Here is a 14,982-nt window from a genome sequence, read left to right on the forward strand (position 1 = left end):
GCTCCTCTCAGAGCGATGCGGGGCAGGCACTCCAGACAGCAGGAAGGACGGAGAGCATCCATCCCTGGTCTTGGAGAGCTCCTACCGCCCCTGGCAAGAGGGCAAACACAGCACTCCTGGCACAGCTGGGAGCCAAGCGTGCCAAAGCCCAGCTAAGCAAGGACTTGGCACACCAGGACCGTGACACAACATTCACATCTCCTGCAGCCAGGGGAGCCCCGAAGCAAGAGGTACCAAGTCCAGCATGCCTGCTGCACCATGGAGAGCATTTACCTGCCCTTGAGCTGATGGTGGTGCTCCTTTGGAGGTGTCATGACGAGGCCACACTAGGAAACAGAAGTGAGACTCATTCTTTCTCAAATTAGTCACCTGGAAGTGTCCAGTCCATCCCTTTTATCTGCAGGGAGCAGAGTGAGAGCAGCACCTCCAGGAATTAAGTCAACCTGAGACAGGATCTGTGTGTCCGCCTCCATCCATGGGCTGCCGAGGAAGCTTGTTTAGACAATACACCCAACTACAAGATGGGCACCACTAATGGAGAGGATCCACTCAGAACAGAAGTAGCCCCAGCCTGAGGAGCATCTCCTTGCAAAGAGAGAAAACCTGGATGAAGATGCAGGCCACTGGACCATATGCTACCCATCCTGGGTTCTTCTCTCCCAATACCAGCACCTACAACCATCAGCAACAATCTTGCAGCATAGCTAGATGGGACTTCTTTGTTGGCGTGCTGCATTTTCTTGCTCTTCTTCTCCTGGTCTGTAGCATTTGCACATTTGTAGAAACGTTGTGAGAGAATAGCCGTGCTGAAGGAGGGAAGTATCTTTGTGGGGATTAGATGTGCCTGGAAGTCCAGAGCTAACCTTGGCTCTGGTGGTCCTCTTCCGTTCCCAGTGAGGTGTTGTTGAGATTTCCCAGGCAATGGCCTTTGCCACACAATCAGGATCTCTGGTAAAGCTTCATGATATTCTCGTCATGAAGCTTTTTCCACACCTGCTTCTCCAGGTTGAAGTCGTGGTTAGTGTAGAAAATCAGAGATTTCCAGTCCTTGTCATAGTAGTGATCCGAGTACTTCTCATGACCCTCCGTGATGTAGCCATAGGCACTCACCTGGGAGAGACGGAGGGCTCACTGGGGAGAGGTGCCAAGGACAGAGGGAGCCAAGTGAAATACAGGACACAGTTCCCAAATAGGGACGGAGCACAGGACAAGGATGACAGTCAGGGCTCCTCCAGGGGACCCTGCATAGGGGTCCGGAAGGACCAGGCTATGAACGCTGGCTCCAGAGAGCCTGCTGTCCTCTCACTGTCTCCCTGGGAGGCAGGATGGCTCTCAGGCCACAGCAGGCTTCACAACCTCTAAGTGAACTATTTTGGGGCTGTTTCTCTTGTCTTCAATCTGCTCCTCCACAGCTGACAAGAACCCATATACCCTCGAGGCAAATGGTAGGCAGGGCTGGAGCCATCCCTGCTCTACCCTGTTATCCTATCCCCCCTTCCAGACAGTGCTATGTGCAAGAGTCATTGTGCCCTTACCCAGTCACAGAGATGGAGGGCAGTCAGCAGCAGGAAGGCCCCCGTTGTGGGTCTGTACAGCCGCCAGTAGGGCTTTTGCAGACTTAGATTTTAAAAACCTGCAGCAGGAGAGAAGAAAGCACAGAGCAGTTGCTGGGTGTGGTGGTTCAAGCTGGGCACACCTTGTCCCTCTGTGGCATTTTCCCTCTTTGCAGCAGTTTGTGGCCATACGAGGCATTTCAGACAAGCCATGAGTATGCCCACATGCGTGGGTACCACTGCGTGCTCAGTAAAGCACAAGGCCAGCCCAGAATGCTCCATCACCTGCACTGCAACCTACGCCCAGCTCTGCCCCAGCTTTATGGAAGTGGTAGGTCTTGAGGCAGTGGGGATAAACAGGGGGTGGATTGAAGGATCCAGTATGTTAAAGTCCACTCTTAAATCTGTCCTTGCAGTGCAGAAGTGGCTTTGAAGCTTCCTGGTATATCCTGCTCCCCATCCACATCCCAGGAGTAAAACGAGACATAGGAAAGGTGAAGAGGAGGGTCACAAAACCTGCTAGGAGCTGCAGTGTTTTGTGCTAGCAGTTGTTAGGAAGGAGGAGTCCACACCAGGAAAAAATAGCATGTGAGCCCTCTTGGCCTTGGAAAGGATCCAAGTCAGAGGGGAGACGGCAGAACGAGCAGGGAGGTGCAAGCCATCTGGCCCTGCATTTGCCTTCTCTCAGAGAAGGCTTAACTCGGCTCTCAAGGAGACCGAAGGGTAAATGCAGCCAAAGCAGGGCACAACAGGAGCTGCTCTTCCTATATCTCTTGGTCACGTGTGGCCCACGATTGGCAGATCTCACAGTGACAGTGTCCAGCAGGCTTGTGAAAAGGATTAGAGAGGCAAAGAAAGCAGCCAGGCCAATCAAATGGGATACTGAAGAAGTGCCTATTATCGTGTTTGAGAGCACAACCAACCTCTCGAGTCAAGAAGGGATCTCGGGAGAGAAGGGCTGTTACAGAGCCTTCCTCCAAGGTGCTAAGCAATGGGGAACATGAAAGGTTGGTCCTGAACTAGATCAGCTATTCTGGCACTTTAGCAACACTCTTCCCATATCTAAAGTTGCCATTTGCCCAGGACCTCTTTTGGACGCAGAAAGCCAAACTGTCCAACGGCTGCCTACCTGCCACTAACGTCCCACTGCAGCACCAGAGAATTTTAACTGACTGCACACTGATGAAGCTTACCCCCAATCTGCGGGTGTGGCTAAACTGCAGTTACAAGGGAGTGAGCTGGGAGGAGGGAGCTCAGAGACAGAGATGGTGCTGGCCAGAAAAAATAAGCCCGTTAGAGCACATAACCCCCAGCTCACCTGTTTTAAACTGCAGCTACAAGGGAGTGAGCTGGGAGGAGAGAGCTCAGAGACAGACAGAGATGGTGCTGGCCAGAAAAAATAAGCCCGTTAGAGCACATAACCCCCAGCTCACCTGTTTTTCATGTATCTCAGGAAATCAGGGTGAACTACCAGGTATTTGTCCATCATGAAATCTTGATCGAATCTCTCCCGGGGCCTCTGCCTAAGGACAGGAATGGGGAAACTCAGGACAAGCTCCTATATTTCATCACTGGAAAGCATCAGCCCTGATGCACTTGGTGATAAAGAGAAGAACCACAAACACTGTTAAGTTATTCTGCAACATTTCCCAGATTATGACAAAGCCTCCATAGCCTGTGTGCATCGCAGAGGAAGAGATCAGCAAGGAGAGGCAACAACAGGAGACAGGGATATCAAAAGCACGTGTGCGTATAGACAATAATTGGTGAAACCAGGCCTTCATCCATGAGTAAGCCACCATGTACAGATACCAGACCAGACAACAGCATGCATTCATCCCAGAGGGCCACAAAGCTTTCTCCAAGCTCTGGCCACACATTGAAATCAACTGCTTCTGTGAAGGAGGTGTATTGGTTACAGCAGTGCTCAGAGCTGTGGAGGAAATAAGACATTTCTCTAGACAAATCTGCCAGGGGAGGGAGGCTTTAACCTGGCTTTACCCTGGCCTGCACCTCAGCAGGGCTGAGCACTGTGGAGAGGAAAAGGGCACAACAGAGAGCTCCACACTGAAGAGTGTAGAGGTGGGGCCAGTTTGTTTTACCCATAGTGGTTCAAGAATCCTTTCCTGATGTTCTTGTTCAGTAGAAGAGCCTTCAGCCACTCATAGTCTCTAGCTCCCTCCAGGAAGTGAATGTATCTGACATGCTAAGAAAAAAAGTGAGCATTAATGAACAGCACAAGACAGACACATCCTTCAAAAACAAAAAGCAAGCAGGCATCTAAGCTCACTGAGTTTCTCGGACACTCATCTTTGGCCTGCAGCTTTTAACTATCCCACAGAAGCAGAATGGAGAAAACATCTGATGTGCAGCTACTTCTACGTGCCAAAAGGCTGGTGTAGGACTGACGCAGCTTGCTACTGCAAATACTCACTCCGAGCCACGCCAATGCAGGTTCCCTCACTAAGAGTAATGCTAAAGTGTTAGCTCAGCCCCTTTGCTCCTCATGCATAGCAAGATCGGAACTGAAGATCACAGATTAACAGCATCCCGTCAAAGCTGTGCATGTATACAGCATGGACCTGACTTACTTTTCCCCATGGGATGTTGCTGAACCCTCTGTGTCCCAAGATCTGGAGAGAGGACACCAGTGAGTAGGCTGTGAATCCATAAAAGGAGGTTTTTGTTCCCACATCTTTTTCGTAACCTTTGATTACAGCCCCACTCACCCTGGCCAAGGAAATTAAACAGAGGAGCAGAGTTAGCAGGTGACCACTGAAAAACCTCACATCCATGTTTGTGACAGGAAAAGACAGCGTTAGTCTGGAGAAAGGGAGGATTAGGCCCATTTTGAGCTACACCTCTTGATCTGCAGGAGAGCCCCTGCTTTGGAGATGGATCTTGATGGCTCATCTGTGAACCCACGCTACAATTCCTTTTTGGTTTTTCACCTCCTCCTGCCATCGGTCATTTTGGCACTTGGGAGTCAGTGCAATACTTGAAGACATGAAGTTGTCCAGCTGTAATTATCTGCTAGCCAGAATAAGCTAGCTGTGTATCTTCTAAGAAGGAAGCCTGCCTTACCGGAAGACGTAGTCATGGGAGTCAATCTCCTGGCCCATCCCAGAGTTATTCAATATTCCTCCATTCCCCACGACAGCACAGCTGATGCATGTCAGCATGCTGCTGTTGCTGTTGGCCAGGAGCAGCTGCTGGTGGGGATTCGGGGGCAGCAGGGACATGACCTCCTCCACCACTGCAAAGCAAACATGGTGCAGAGTTAGCATCAAGAGCCTTTGGGATTGACACAGTGAAAACACCACAGCTTCCACCACGAGATCCACCTAGCCTGATGCCTTTGACAGGGAGATGCTGCAAACTTCCAGCTACTTGGCATAAGATTCCTGTTGGGAGTTTGATGGTCCCACCCTGACGTGCCCTAACGGACTCATGTGAATAATTCAGCTCCATGAAGCCATATGGAGGTGCAAAATGCTCAAGGCGGTCCCACTCACTGTCATTGAAGTATCTCTTATCTGTAAAGAGCATGATGCTGGGCAGGAAAAGATCTCGCAGCCAGTCAGACTTGGCAGCTTTGGCCTTCACTGATTCAGAGCAGGTCTTGAAAAACAAAAAGAAAACAATAAGGACTGATTAGCAGGAAGCTGATAAACCTGACTGAGTGCCAGTGCTTGTGTGCCTCTGTGTGAGAGTATCGGAAAGAAGCACAGAAACTCCAGTGGTACATCATCCATTGCCCTCAGTGTCTCCATCACCGTAAAAATGAGGCATAATTTCAGCACTACATCAATAACTAGCTGGTGGAAGGTCACCTACAAGGAAGCCAAAGTGACTCGAGGTCTCTGAGACTTTCCTCTTCAGAACAACAGGCCTGCGATGCTCACATGTTTTCCTGGCTTTGAGCCTCATTAACTGATGCAAATGAATATCTGTAATAGGTCTAACCTAAACATACCAAGTAAGGCTAGCAGTCCCTGTTGGCAACACACCTCACAAGGTCCTGGCCTCAGAGTGCACATGAGCAAATACTCTGAGGAACATGTGAGATCAGATCACCATTACACTCCCTTTAAAGAAAAAGCATGCAAACAACTTGTTCAACATGATAAACGAATCACAGAGAAGTGTGGGGCTGAGAAGGGAATGCAAGCCAGCTTATCCTCTCCAACAAGAGGGGTCTCATTCCAGCTGACAGGAATTAGGCTGCGTGTCCAGATGGAGAGCAAACAACTCCACTGTGCTGGGTTTTCTGCTGAGTCAATTTGGGCTACTTTCTTAGACATCTTCCCCAAATACCTATTGCAATACCTACTGAAAGACAAAACAGGAGACACAGGGGACCCGCACGCCCAGCTCAAATCCCCGGCAATGACCAGACTGCATTGCCAAAGCCTTGTTGTGTGCTCCACAGCTGCGCTGGGCGCTCTGCTATGGATGAGGACGACAATCCAGGCACAGCCTGAGGAGACAGCCCTCATTCTGCCTGTTACAACGGGAGTGCAATGAGAAGAACATTGTGGAGGGTTTCACGTTGGCATCATTTCAGTTGCAGCACATTTCATGTCCAGAGACAGGGACACTCCCTTCCTGCTCAAGCTGTACTTTGTACTGTCTAAGGGTTGGTACTTCTTGTGCCTCCACAGCTAGACTGGATCAATACCAGAGGAACTAGGGCTAAGTCTGATCATGAAGGAAATGAAGGAGGTGGGAATGCTTCTAGTCACTCCCTCTCTCTGCAGAATTAGAGATCAGGTTTGGGAGCGAGACCCAACATGTGATGTCTGGATCCATATCTTCATTAAAGACCCTTCTGCGTGCATTTTCTCCCCTTTTCCGTACTGAGGAAGGGTTTTGCCCACTGTCTCAGCTGATCTGCACATCCAGATGCTCTGCAGCCTCAGTTACAGTAGAGGATGTTCTCAGCTTCCTGCTGTGAACTGTTGTCTCACATTTCTCTGCCAGCTCCTGCTCTGCACTTCTGAGATGGCTGCACATGCTCTGCAGCTCATCAGATGAGAAGACGGGAGCATCTGGGAGTCAATGAGCAAGATCCTGGTGACCTAACCCCGCTGTGTCTACAGGGGGTGACACTGGGCAGGAGGGGTCAGGTACTGTCTCATGTGGCATATGCACTCTTAGCCATGTAATTCGCCACTCCCATTTGTATTCTGTGTGCCTCCAGACCATGGGGAGCTCAGGAAGAAAGATGCACATCCTGCACCACAGACCGGATCATCTGCCAGGCCCTTCTGCTGTGACTCAGTAAGGCTGGGCCAGTGCGTCAGTTCAAGCGTTTAACAGCCAAGTTCTGCATTTAATAGTCACAGATCTTTGGATAACAGAGGTATCTCTGGGGCCAGCTGCTCCTCTCAAGCCGCTCAATGGCACACTGAAGAGCACATCCCATCAGCAAAAGAATGGCTCGCACTGCCAAAAGGGGCAATGGGGAACAACATCAAAATACCACAAGGGAGAGAGAACTCAAAAATAGAACATCAAAACAATAAAACTCATCCTAGAGTTTTTATCAGCCCAGTTCATCTACCTCTGCTCTCTGTATGTCTCCCAGGGCATCTTGCGCACCCTGGGGTTGGGGAATGAGATTAAATTTTTCAAGAGTAGCCCCTGCTCCACGGGGAGAGGTCTGAGCACAACGACATGGTGCCTGCAGCCCTGATAGTTCCCTGGAGCAACATCTACATTCCCCCTAATGCCACCAAAATGACATATGGCAATGGTGGACGATTGCGGCACTGAGACTTTAAATAGGCAAATGGCTCATCTAAGACCACTGAGCTAGAACAGGTGCTCCCATCCTCTGCTCACATGCCTACACTGTCCCTCATCCCTGACACATGAGCAGTGTGTAAAGGCCACTTACACCCATGTATAAAGACCTTCCTCACTCTGGAGAGGGTTACCCATCTGTCCAAGCCTTCCAGCAATAGGGGTGCCAGGGAAAACTGCTCTGGCTAAGCTTTACACAGAGTTACCAGCATAAGAAGGGGGACAGAGGCAGTATTGTGCACCACAACCTGCCCCATCCGCTTGCTGAGAACTTTGCTATAGTTTACGACTTTCCTGAAGGCCCTGTTCCTGGACCCGAGTAATTATGAGATGCTCAAATTGCATTTTAAATTAGTTCCAAACCCTCATAACTACAAAATAAAGGCCAAAAATACGGTCAGAACAAGAGTTCAGTGCAAAACAGAAAAGAAAGAGACAGGCTTTCAATTCCATGGCTGTTAAGACAACCTGATGGTGGGCACCAGACTTACCCTTTTGGAAGATCACATCAGTAATATGACCTACACAGGCAGAGCTGATCACGAGAACTAACTTACAGAACAACACTCCCAACAAACAGGATCTGTAAGAAAACTTTGAAGCTGTAGCTGTGCAAGTGCTACTGCCTTGACAGGTACAACTGAATCATTTGAGATTTTCATCTTCACCTCTACCGAAATACTTTACCTGTGTTGACCAGGCCTACAGTTGTTCCTATTTAACAAAGAGGAACAAAGCAAGACGTGTTGAATGGCAGATCTGTTATGAATTATTTGCTCTGCTGTGATGATGGTTCAATGCATAGCAAGAAAATCCTAGATAGCAACCCAGCATGCTGGGACCATCTGAGTCGTGGAGCTCTGAAGGGTAAAGAATCTGCTTGCTTACTATGGGTGTCTACATACAGGGTGCAAAAGGTGAATTGGCAACACCTGGGAAAGACTCTCCTCTTGCTGAAAATAAACCACAAGAGCAGTAAAAAAAGTTACTTTTTAACCATCATTTCTCCAATGGGGCACATATACACATAGTTGAATTTTTGCCAATATTGACAGAAAACCTTAAAAATGGGAACGGTCCCCACCCGACTGTCTCCAAAGCAGGCAGGTACATGCTCATCAATCCTCCCCCTTTTTCTTTGATCTTATTTTGACTTTAATACAAGCAACTAACAAAGCCTCCATTCCTGTGCACTGAGACCCTCTTCACCATCACTGCCAGCATCATTCTTCACAGCCCAGCACAGCACAAGCGTCACTGCTGCCCCACTGCTGCCAAAGCTTTTGACTTGCTTTGGTACGTATGTGCTTGGGTGAACAGGCACACAGAGGCATTCCTATTCCTGTTCCCTCACCATGACCCTGCTTGTTTTCTTTAGCTGGGCTGCATAATACAAAGATCAAGGCAAATCTGGGGATTGCCTGAGTCTTCATAGGAATGCAGATGTTCAGGTTCCCAAAAGATCAGAGAAATGGGACACCTGTATGAAGACCGCCATTTAGTGCCAGACACCTAATGCCTGCCCGTGTCAGACTAGGCGTGACCCAACTTACCTTAGGGTGCCACGTCACAGGGAACATATATGCTGCATTGTGTGCCTATGTCCCCCGTGCAATATATCAAGGCACCTAAGAGTGGGACCGCCTTGTATCACATCTAGAAGGAGAGCTATTTTTCCCAGCTTCCGATGCACCTGAGCTCCAGAAAGAGCTGCTCGGTCTGACTTTCAAAGGAACCCATGGAAATGTGTGCAACTGCAGTAAGTTCCCATACTGGAGCATGGTGGAGGACTGGCCAGGCTAATTGAGTCATACATATAGGTCTCCCTCTCTGGGTCCCAGCAGCATCTGCATATACCAGTGAGCTGACCTACCAGCTTGGAGATCATCCTTGACTGCAAAGGGCATACATGCCCAGGGGACAGCAGACAAGGAGGTCAATAGGGAGGCATCATTCTTGGCAAACACACACAGCCATCACACTTACCGATGGCGGAGATGAGCTGTCCAGCAGGTACTTGTCCTCGAAATCCCACTGCGGCTCCGACTTGAAGTCAGCAGCTCTCAGTTTCTTCCTTTCTGTCACTGCAGCAGCCTGAGGAACAGGTCTTAAAGTTTTCACTGATGCAGGAGGCTCTTCTGGCTTTGTTTGGTCTTTGGATATGTTGTTTTCATGAGCTCCCTTCACTCCAGAGGATGATTTCACTGTTGTCTTCTTGATTCCCTCCAACCCGGGGGGTGGTTTCACAGTCATGTTCTCCTTGGCTTCTTCCACCCCGGCAACTGGTTTTGTCATTTTCTTCTGCACTTCCTTTCCTTCCCATCTTGGTGTCCTCTCAACCATATCTTGTATGAGCCTTGTGATGTCTCTCCCCAAAGTCACCTTTAAAAAGCTCCTTGAGTTCCCATTATCAGAGTATTTTAAACCCTCTTGCTCTTGGGTGTCCACTTGTAGTGGAGCACGTTGGAAAACGCTCAATTGCCTGAATGCAATCAAAGGAAGAGCAGACACATCACACACTTTCCACCTAACACTGAATACCTTCCACCCCATTTCTAGTGCTCTTGACTCTGAGCCCCTCTGTGCTTCAGAGCAACCACTGCATACGACCACCACACTCAGAGGACTTGCCTTGGCAACTGCCGCTGAGTTTCTGCAGGATGCTGTATGAATTCAATTTCACTTTCAACCTCGCCACCAAAGTGTTATTCAACTTCCCACACCATTCCGGCCTGAATACTGCTTAACTCCCCACTAAGCAAATCCCAGAGGCTACCCAGTCCTCTTCAGCACTTGGCTCATGAAACATCCACACTGGCAATAACTGCAAACCAGCACAGAACAGCTTTGCCCGGCACTAGGCAAGACCCCTGGCAATGTCCCCAGAGCACTGCAGGACTGTTTCGGAGATCCTGAGCTCAGGACACGGCACACACCACGAAGGCAGCCATCTGGCTCTCTTCTTTGCCAGCAGAGCCAAGTGCTTCAGTGACAGAGCATGAAGATCTTCCAGAATTCAGTAAGGGAAGTCTAATAAGAAGTGAAACTCACTCCTTCACCATGTATCACTTCTTGAGCATTTGGAGCCACAAGGCACTTTTTCCTCTCCTCCTCCCCCTTAGCCAGCTAATGCAATGGCATCACACAGCACTCGCCAGCTACACAGGTCTTCAGACAGGCACTTTGAAGCTACTAAAATACACCCTGAAGCTCAAAAAATGTAAAACCTCTGCATTTTCAGCAATTGCCTCTAATATCGCCGTTGCCCTGTTGCCCAACTCAGAGGCACAGGCAGGTACAAGGATATCATAGGAGGATACAGCTGCCAGCAGCAGAAGAGCCACCCGCAACAAGACTGGGCTGTAACCCAGCAAAAAAATCAAGGCAGAAGTGGTGGGGTTTTGTCCCAAACATTCATTCTTATCTGCACATGGCTGGAGGATGGAACAGGAAAAAGGAAGGTGAAAAATTTCTGCAGCTGATATTTCATGCACAGCAAAGCTTTTAAGGATAAACCAGCATAGTTGTGGCAGTCTGATTTCACACTCACGTTCACCCTTTGCATGACGCATTTGTTTCAGAGAGCTGTGGATTGCTTCCGAGGTGATAAATAGGAAAGAAAGGACCTCTGCAGATAGCAGGCTGTAGATAACAGTTCAATTGCTGCTGAAGCTTCAGAGTGGTATGGCATTCATTAAAGTGATTAGGAAATTATCAGTTAAGGAGGCTTTTAAAAACCATTTTGTATCAGAACCTTTCCAATGCTATTTCTAAGAATAAGAGGTTGTGGTAAATGTCCTATCAGCTCTTCCTCTACCTCATAATCATTATAAATGTTAGCCAGTTTCAACCAAGTATGCAGCAGTTGCTTTCTATCATAGTGCTTCATGTATAAACTTGTGTTACTGTTTACTGCCTAAGAAAAGGAAAGATTTTACATATACTCGAAGTAAAGAGAAATTTGGTAAGGTGGCTCAGGCAGATCTTAAATCCCTGGATGATTTTCTGTTGTATTTTTAAGATTACGTTTAAAATTTTGAAATTAAAGGGCAGACAACAAATGAAACAGGACAGTATGACAAACCACCCTGCACCCCAGACTTTCCACACTTGCTGTCTCACAGGGCACAGATTCCATCACAGCTCTATTCACTTTAATTTCAAATATTGTGCCAAACACACAGAGACCAAAATGTAAAACCGAGGGCCCTTCACATCCAAAACCTCGCTCCATGCACTGAGACCCACATGGCCAGGCACTCGTGCCTACACAGGACCCTGCTCTCCTGACGAGCATTTTATAATCCAGACAACTGGTCAAAGCAGCACATCAAATTTCAGGCTCTAGAGCCCAGCTGGCAAACAACTGCAGAAGCTCAATGTCATTTTCCTCTCCATTTAAAAAGCCCTATGACAAATAGAGGATAAAGCCATGAAAATGCTGCTTTGTGCACTTTACGTTGCATATAAAGGTACGGAAATAGAACTGATACACAGATAACCACATACAGCTCATGCTTAGTTGTGTTTTACTTAAGTTGCAAAAATATGGACATTTCCATTCTCTGAAACTACAGCAGAATGAAACGGCTTCAAGCAGCTGGGCATGGAGAGCCAGTTCTTGTCCCAGCTCTGCCACTGACAGGCTCTGTGATCAAGGACAACTCACTTCACTTCTCTACACATTTTCCTTCTCCCCTCCTCCCTTGTGCAGATTCCAACTTCTCCAAATTGATAGCTGCCCTCAAGGTGTGGTCTCAAGTCCCTGGAGCTCAGCTAAACTCATGCCACCTCCAGAAGAGATGTAGGTGTTCCCAGCCTCACCCCTCCCGCCTGCCCCCACAGCATCAGCCCTGAGAGGTCCAGCTGAAAACTAACCCCACGAAGACAAGCCATACGAGCTCATCTCTCATGGAGAGCTGGGACCATACGAGGGCTGGTGGGGAGGCTGGGGAGCGGTGCTTCCTATACACAGCACGGGGCACCAACACGTAAGCGAGCCGTGCTTGTAGTAGGAAAGGATCAGATACCTGCTGTGCTCATGCAAGGAACACTGCTTCCTGCCAACAATGCTGGAGACATTTTACTGCAGTCTACACTGCAATTCCCTCCACACCCATGCTTGTAAGATTTACTTGACCATTTATATAAAAAATAATATATATATTGATCACGTCTGCATGACATTGGCCTCCCAGTATGCAGCATATTTGTATTAGAAATCAGATGTTGAATTCGCTATGAATTCGAAGGTATCCCACCAAATTCGATGTCCAGCAATGCAATCTGGACTAGGGCTGAATGCAGTCCTTCTGGGAGCCACCAGGAAAAGCAAATACTATGTAGTGCCAAAGTATGAAAACAGGTAGCATTAGTAAAGCAAAAGCTGCTTTCTTAAACAGCTACACAAGGAAACACTGGAAACCAGCGATGCAGCAGAAGCAAGTTTTTGACTGTGGACCTTCCAACACCATGCTCTGATTGTACACAACGTGGTCTGCTAAAGCAAAGTGGTCATCTAACTCAGATGAGAAGTGCAAGTTTCAGCGTAAAAAGACACAGAGAGAAAAAGAAAGTGAGCGCAAGCACTCCATCCAGACAGCGCATATCACAAGGAAGCAGGTCTCTTACCTGAAAATCCTTGTCTTTGACAAGCCAAACAAAGAGCTGAAACTAGCAATGAAGGTGCAAAAGTGTGCTAAAACAATGAGCCAAATGAGGACTCTGGGAATTTTAGGAAGCCTTCTCCTGAAAAACCACATGGTGAGACGCCTGAGAGCGACAGAGGCTCTGCTGCTGCTGCCCAGAGGTGCTTGCTAGGCGGTGCTTTCCAAAGGTGTGTTGAATGAGTGGGCTGCTCTCTCTGGATTTCCTTACAAGAACGTGCACACCCTCTCTCCCAACATTCACAGACACTTCACACTCGGGTCCAATTTCTCAGACAAGACAGCAGCTTTGCACTGTTCCCATCTATCACCCTAACCTTATTGCAAAACAGAGTGGGGAAAGAAACACCTTTTACTGCAAACAATGGAAGTTTCCTATATTTTCCTTAATGAGGTTAGTCTGGTGTAAGAAGGAAACCCTTTACCTCTGATCTGGTGGATGCATCACTGGGAACATTTGGGTGAATTATGGAAGTAGCCATAGTTACAGTCAAAGAAATTAGCTTTCAGACCACCACCTGCCCAAGGGCTCGGGCAAGATTTTAGGCATAACCATAAACAGATCTTTATTTTCTTCTTCATGCAGTACTTGCTTGTAGCTCTAATCCAGAAGCAATCCCTGCCCTCAAAAGCTGATGGCTAGATACACATCCATTTTACCTTGTGATTGCTTTGAAACAAGTCCAAGTAAGACTCCTTGCAAATCCACCATAGAACAGAGGGGTTTGTGTTTAAAGGCAGATTAGCACTTGGGTAAAGCATTAGAAGATAGTGCTTAGAGTCAGACAGTCCCCTCCCTCTCTAATAAAGCTGACCTGCCTTTAGGACAACTGGAAAAACTTCAATCCAGCATTTCACTTGCCTGAAAGAAGCCAAATCCATCACAATCTAACCCCACTATAGCTGACAAACTCATTATACAGGCCTGCCTGCAGCTCAGGTTCCCAAGCTGAATCAAGAGTGTGCCACTTGAGCTCTGAGCTGCTTGCACAGATAGCAGCAATACACACTCTTCAGCTGCTCTTCTTTTGTGAGCTCTCAGTCAAGCTTCCTCCAGCACCAATTCCAGGACTGGTCTGTTACTTTCGGCTTTTGAACTCTTGCCCCATCACTTCACAAGGATCACTGAGTGGCCAGGAACTGATAGCTGTGTCAGTTCACCACTAAAACAGAACATGGATGGATTTGAGTCTGTGGCTAGTTGTAGAATTTAAAAGAACCAGATCACCCTGGTGATCCCACAGTACAGCACCTTGAAATTCATAACATAACACATAACACCAAAATATATTTCAAGTTTCTCGTATCTGTGAATCATGCCGTTGGTGAATTTTTACTCCACATAACACCAAAATATACTTCAAGTTTCTCGTATCTGTGAATCATGCCATCATGGACAGACAGACAACTGCCTTCTACACTACTGCCCTTAGCGGGACCCTGCTCATTCGGGTTTTGTACAGTACAGCCAGGCTTTGCTCATCAACAGTGTCAGTTAAAACAAAGCTTCACTAATGGCACGTGCACATGAAATGTTCCAAGGGTAACGAATCCCTGCTGCAACCCTAGGGGTTTGCAGTACACTCAATTTGAGCCATAAACATATTCAGACTTGGGATATGTCGCTTCGCATTGATAGGTAGCACCTGACAATCTCTCTCCCCATCCCAAGTTCTACCATAGGTATCTCATCCTTTCCTCTTCATGAAAATCAGCAGTCTGCCTGGAGATCGATCTTTGGCAGTCCGGAATACATCTCCCCACCAGCAGAGGGAAAGATTAACAGAGACGAACACCACAGCCAGAGAAATGCTTACCTGTACCAGAGATGTAGTTTTACATGCTATAGCAAAGAGCTGTTTTAACTCATGGGGAGCTGTTAAATATTAACCCTGACAGTTCAAGGGGACATGGCCATGTTGCTCTAGGCTCTAGAGGCTAGCTCAACTAGTGGT

The 14,982-nt window shown here is 47.9% G+C and overlaps 1 protein-coding gene across 1 annotated transcript; it reads right to left on the reverse strand.

Annotated features, from left to right (window-relative positions):
• Nucleotides 1-939: 939 nt before the first annotated feature.
• On the reverse strand, nucleotides 940-13,123 carry LOC104078029 (alpha-N-acetylgalactosaminide alpha-2,6-sialyltransferase 1-like). The gene is given in 10 exon segments (XM_009579501.1): nucleotides 940-1,110; nucleotides 1,536-1,617; nucleotides 1,619-1,633; nucleotides 2,987-3,076; nucleotides 3,656-3,759; nucleotides 4,145-4,283; nucleotides 4,638-4,809; nucleotides 4,988-5,174; nucleotides 9,348-9,843; nucleotides 12,993-13,123. Coding segments are annotated over 10 exon segments (1,587 nt in total).
• Between the last annotated feature and the right edge of the window lie 1,859 nt (nucleotides 13,124-14,982).

This window comes from Fulmarus glacialis, unplaced genomic scaffold, assembly GCF_000690835.1.
Source record: "Fulmarus glacialis isolate BGI_N327 unplaced genomic scaffold, ASM69083v1 scaffold24850, whole genome shotgun sequence".
Lineage (NCBI taxonomy): Eukaryota > Metazoa > Chordata > Aves > Procellariiformes > Procellariidae > Fulmarus > Fulmarus glacialis.